This window comes from Pinus tabuliformis, chromosome 8 (assembly GCF_031772625.1).
Source record: "Pinus tabuliformis cultivar Carrire ecotype Pingquan chromosome 8, CPIR1, whole genome shotgun sequence".
Classification (NCBI taxonomy): Eukaryota; Viridiplantae; Streptophyta; class Pinopsida; order Pinales; family Pinaceae; genus Pinus; species Pinus tabuliformis.
Genome location: NC_142294.1, coordinates 722,063,066 through 722,068,822, shown reverse-complemented (window position 1 = coordinate 722,068,822; position 5,757 = coordinate 722,063,066). Strand labels below are relative to the sequence as shown.

Here is a 5,757-nt window from a genome sequence, read left to right as displayed (position 1 = left end):
CTAAGGAATGATTGCCATTTTCGGAGTCTCTGCATTTATGCTGATCATACTTTTTTCAAGATTGCATCCTGCATTTGCTAACCTGTCTGCTTCAGTGTTTAAATCTCTGAGGATATGGAAGAGCTGTGCTGATGAGAATTCCTTCATTAATCTGTTTACTCTTGCTAGCTGCTTGTTTAGAACTGGATCTTTGAGGCTTTTCTTGTGTATTAGAGACCTTATCAGCAGTTCTGAATCTCCAAAAACTATAATTTCATTTGCGTTTCCTTTTCTGGTCAGTTGACAAGCTTTTAATAGACTGAGTGCTTCCGCTTGATTGTTGGTTTTTAGCCCAAGTCCCCAACTGAATTCCTCTTTTCTGCCATTCTGAAAGTAAATGACTCCCCCTGCTCCTGACCTGCCTGGATTTCCCTTCGAAGCCCCATCGAAGAAGATTGTGCATTTACCTTGTGACTTCCACCAATTCTGAAAATTGTCCGAGTTGTCTCTGTACTGCCAGTTTTCCTTGTGGTTTGGGCGGATGATGGCATGTGTAATTGGCATGGGTGTATAGCCTTCCAGCCACGTCTTTTCTTCATTTCTGAGGTTGCTGTCTTTGACACTAGTTTGTCTCAGAGTTTCTAAGAGGAGATCCTTGGCCTGCCTTGCTATTGCTTCTGCATTTATGTCTTTTTGGTTGAAGACAGCTTCATTCCTAGAGAGCCACAACTTCCAACATACATATTTCGGTGCAGCAGTCCATAACTTGTGCCAAAGAGATTTTTCGTTGATGCTGTGGGGGTACCGAGTTTTCCATGTCAAAAACAATTATGTGATCTGACAGCGTGTTGGGGGACTCACATTCAGCCCTATTAAGAAGCTGTTCCACACTTTCTGTGCATACTCACAGTCAATAAACAAATGGACTGCGGTTTCTGAAGCGTTCTTGCAGAGGGCACAACGATGCGGGCCTGCAAAGTTTCTTTTGCACAAATTGTCTCCGGTCAAGATTTTATTGTGGAATAAGGTCCAACTGAAGAAGTTAATCTTGGGGATGCTGAAGTTTTCCCATATCTGTTTCCAAACTGATTCCGGGTACTGTGACTCCTGTTTTCCTTGCATTTGAAAGTAGCCTTGTTTGACCGTATACTCTCCTGTTTTTCCCCATCCCCATTGATCTTCCTCTTCCTTATGCACAGGTGTAAAATCTGTTATTGCCTCTAACAGAATTTTTGACTGTTCTTTTAAGTGGGTTGGGATGATTGGCAATGTCCAACGCTGCCAGTTGCCATTGAGGTCCCACTCTGCTATATCCTCAATTTTCCTTACTCCTTTTGAGATTAGCCAGGCTCTCAACTCTGCTATTTCGTTGATGGTTGAGAGAGGGGAGTGATTCATGATTCGTTCTTTCCATAGTAGCGAATTTTTGCCATTCCCAGGGATTTTGTATAAATGGTTTCGGAAGAATTCGATCCCTCTGCAACACAGCCGCCAGGCCTGCGTTCCTCTTGGGGATTGCGCTGGATTGAAAGATGAGATTGGTTGCTTTTGTAAATACTTGAGGTTCAGCAGCTGACTGATTGGGTGCGAAGGCTCTGTGATTAATTGCCACAGGAGTTTGCCTCCCAATGCCAGATTTGCATGTTGGGGATCGCGGATCTGAAGTCCGCCTTCAGCTATTGGGCGTTTCACTGTCTCCCATTTGATGAGATGGAAGCGATCTTTGTTACCTTTCCCTCCGCTCCAGAGAAAGTTTCGAATGATGCTGGAAATTTGGTCAGTGATTTGTTTTGGAGCCAGCAGCAGCGAGGCTTGATATGTGGGCAGGGCAGAGAGCACGGATCGGATGAGGGTGAGTTTGCCTCCGGTGGTGAGCCAAACTCCGCCCCACGCTGTTATCTTATTTTTGAATTTAGATATCACTTCTTCCCACAGCTGATTTCGATTGGAGCCCCTCGTCAATGGTAAGCCGAGATATTTGATTTTCTCCCACAGAGCATATCCTTTGAACCCCAGAACGTTGGCAATTCTGTCTGTAGCGTGCTGATCGATATTCCAACTGTATATTGCACTTTTCCTTTCGCTGACTAATGCACCGGTGATGTTGCAGTACTGTTGAAGAATGGTTTTAAAAGCGCTTGCAATTCTTATGGATGCGCCCCCCAGCAGAATTGAATCATCTGCGAATAGTGCATGATTCACCGGGGCTATGCCTTGGACTATCCTTATCCCTGGAATGGTACCGACTTGTTTCTCTTGGGTTAGCTTACGACTTAGAACGTCTGCCATCAAGATGTATAGGAAGGGCGAAAGAGGGCAGCCCTGCCTCAATCCCCTGGTTGCTTGAAAAAATTCCGTTGGTCTGCCGTTCACCATTGGGGCGATCCAAACGTTTTCTGTACAAGCCTTGATAAGGTTTATGAAATCCTGTTTAAAGCCAAAAGCTGCTAGAACCCTGAACAAAAAGGAGCGATTAACACGATCAAAGGCATTGCACATATCCAATTTAATGATCATACCTTGTTCTTTCCGGGTTAGGCTGGAATGGAGGGCTTCTTGAATCTGGATGACATTGTCCAGAATTTGTCTGCCTCTTACGAATCCTCCTTGTGCCTGAGAGATGAGCTTTGGGAGGAGAGGCTTGATTCTGTTGGCCAGCAGCTTGGCCACAATCTTATAAGATAAGTTGCAGAGAGAAATCGGCCTATATCTGTCAAAGGTCCTTGGGTTTGTTTCCTTGGGAATTAAGGCTAGGAAGGTAGAGTTTATTCCTCCGCCTACTTTTGCCTTCCTCAAGATTCCTCTTATCATTCTGAATAGGTCGTTTTTGATGATTTCCCAACAGATTCTGTAGAAGTGAGCTGAGAACCCATCGGGTCCTGGAGCTTTATCCGGTTCCATGGACCAAACTACATTGGTTATCTCCTCTTCCGTGACTGGGCTCAACAGAGAATCGTTGTCCTCCTCATTGACTAGGTTTGGGATGGTTGAGAGGAACTCCTCTGCGTCCTCCTCATTTCCATTTCTTTCCGCACTTAAAAGATTCTGAAAGTGAGTGACCGCTGCTTCTTTGATTTGTGAAAATCCATTATACACCTGTCCGGTTGTGCTAGTTATCTCTGCTATGTGATTGCGGGAAACTCGTGCCCTGCACTGTCTATGAAAGTATTTGGTGTTCCTGTCTCCAGATTTGAGCCACAAACTTCTGGACTTTAAACGCCAGTATTCTTCTTCAGTTCTGAAACAACAATATGCTTTCCTTTGGGCAGTTTTTTCTATGTCTAAATCTGTGGGAGAGGGATCTTTCTCCTCCATTTCGAATTGGACTCTTTCCAGCTGAAGAACTGCTTCCTTCCTTTGGCTAGTTGGGGTTTGCAAAGATTTTTTTATCCAATCTTTCAGAGCTTTTTTGGTGTTTTTTATTTTTTGTTCCCACACATAACTTGGGGATCCGTAAACAGCTATCCTCCAGGCCGTTTGAACAGTTTCATAGAATCCGTCTCTGCCTGCCCAGAGAGGGCTGAAGCGAAAAGGAAGAGGGCCGAGATCTTCTTCTTTTTTAATACAAAGTAGAACTGGCTTGTGATCCGATGTAAGCTTGGGGAGGATCTTGGAGAAAACCATTCTATTGTCCAGCATTAATGTACTGCTGATGAGAAACCTGTCCAGCCTAGCTGAGATTTGATTTTCTCCTGATCTGTTGTTGGACCAGGTGTATTTGCCTTTTATAGGTTTGAAGTCAACTAAGTCCCACTGTAAAATCAGATTGCCCACAGTGTTGACGAAGGGGTCTCTAGAATAAATCCCTCCTCTTTTTTCTTTGGGGTCTAGAATGATATTCAGATCCCCTCCAATGACTATGTTTGTAGGGTTGATCTGTTCTAAATAGTCCATTAGTGTCCTCCAACACTCTCTCTTTTCTTCATAGTGGACAGGAACATACAAATTAAAAAGAGCCAAGGAGAGATTGCTTACAGTGTGTCGCAGATCTGTGTGGATCCAATGTTGGGTCTCTGTGGATCGTTCCAAAGTGAATGAGCTTTTTGACCAAAACGTGCCTATTCCACCGGCCGATCCCCTTGCACTGACAGTCTTTCCTGAGTCATATTTCCATTTCAGCATGCTAGTGTTTAGAAGGGCTTCCCCTTCTATCTTGGTCTCCTGGAGCATTAGGATGTCTGCGGTTTCCATTTTCAGTAAGTCCTTGATAGCCTCTGCCTTATTGGGATTACCCAGCCCCCTACAGTTCCAGGAGATCAACTGCATCATTTACCACTTGATGAAGGGGGGCCTCCTGGCTTGGAAGCCCTTGGTCTTGTGTTTCTCCCGATGGACATTTCTATGGTGGCTTGACTGCCTAGGGTTTTCTGCCTTTCTGATTCTTCTTCTCTGGTTTCCCTGTTTGTTCTTCTACCCACTTTTTTTAGTGGCCTTTCGAGTATCTCTTCATCAGATGAACCCGCATATTCTTGGTTCTTCTTTTTTTGTTTTATTATGTCTGCATAAGAAGGAGAGGGAGTGATGCTGGGATTCGGATTTGGAATATTACCTGGTTCTTGTATATCTTCGTTGTTCTTCTGCGGTGGATCTTCTGGTTCAGCCTCTGGTAGATCTTCCGGAGGAGTGAGGGATTCGAAGGGATTTTTGTCTCCAGCACTGCTTTCAGCTTCTCTACTTCCACTGTTTTGGTTATTTGTGTCTTCAAGCCCTGATTTGTTCGCTGTCTCTTTTGTTTTGTTTTTATTGTTCTGCCTGCTGCTCGCTGTTCTCTTTGCTTGCTTCCATTGATCACCTTTTTCTTTTTCTGCTGTTTCCTCCATTTTTTTTTGCAGTACCTTACAAAATGCCCGTATTCGTGGCAGTGCCGGCATTTAAAAGGCAACTGTTCATAGTCTAGTTCCTGGATGTGCGACCAGTCGGCCACTGTTAGCTTGATAGCTTCGGGGAGCCCGACCTCTAGGTCGACTTCCACGCAGATGCGTGCGCAAGAGAACTGGTCCTTTCTCGGAGCCTGATCTATATATCTGCCTAGGGCATTGCCGATGGATTTCAGCGAGCTCTGACTCCAGCAATGGAGAGGGAGATGTGGAAGGCGCACCCAAACTGGAACCGCTGTGGGAACGTCTTGAGCAGGATCAAAATCCGGATGCCATTTGTTCAAGTATAACCCTCGTGGCCCCATAAAATAGGGACCATTTCTGAAGATCAAGCTTCGATCTTCTTCGCTATCAAACACGAATACAAAAAACCCTTTGCCTACAAAATGACTTTTTATACCTTCCTTGACCAGCGGGATCCAATTTCGATTGACCCATTCATCTACTGCCTTCGGGGATGGCCATAGCCCTGTGAACTGGCCTATTAGACCCCTTTCAGCTAGATTTAACGCTGTTCTGCATGCTTCTTCTGCCGGTAGAGACACCGAGGGAATGCTGTCCAGCTTTTTCACAAACTTTTGTTGCGAGAGCGGGATCGGTCGCTTTTCTGATGCAGCAACCAGGGCTCGGAAGGCATCTAAGTCTGAAGGCAGGGGCTCGCCCTCTTTCGCCATTCGGAGAAAGCTGTGATCAGGGCGAAAGCCCCATGCATCAAAACTGATCAATCCCGATAATCTGATTCAGAACTGTTCCTGGTTCTCTGATCCGATCTGTCAAGCAAACGGATTGGCCACGCCCAGTTCAGCAAGAGTCAGAGCCGTCACGGAGCGCGCGCAGTCTTCCCTGTAAGATGTTTTTTATCAGATGTGAACCATGAGGCTAAAACTAAACTTATTTTTAA

General features: G+C 45.2%; 1 protein-coding gene across 1 annotated transcript; it reads right to left on the bottom strand.

Moving 5' to 3' along the window:
- LOC149237623 (uncharacterized) lies at positions 1–5,530 on the bottom strand. Its single transcript, XM_089369337.1, has 3 exons — positions 4,529–5,530; positions 841–4,140; positions 1–708 (listed from the first exon to the last, which is right to left on the bottom strand). The coding sequence occupies exons 1-3, from the start codon at positions 5,528–5,530 to the stop codon at positions 1–3; spliced, it is 5,010 nt and encodes a 1,669-aa protein (XP_089225463.1).
- Positions 5,531–5,757: the final 227 nt, after the last annotated feature.

What these genes read in the sequence shown, in the direction of transcription:
- LOC149237623 (XM_089369337.1), bottom strand. Translation starts at nt 5,530, where the DNA reads ATGGCGAAAGAGGGCGAGCCCCTGCCTTCAGACTTAGATGCCTTCCGA. An exon ending in CGAAGATATACAAGAACCAG is followed by an intron (nt 4,141 to 4,528) that starts GTAATATTCCAA and finishes CTAATGCTCCAG; the next exon opens with GAGACCAAGATAGAAGGGGA. An exon ending in GCTTCTTAATAGGGCTGAAT is followed by an intron (nt 709 to 840) that starts GTGAGTCCCCCA and finishes GTATGTTGGAAG; the next exon opens with TTGTGGCTCTCTAGGAATGA.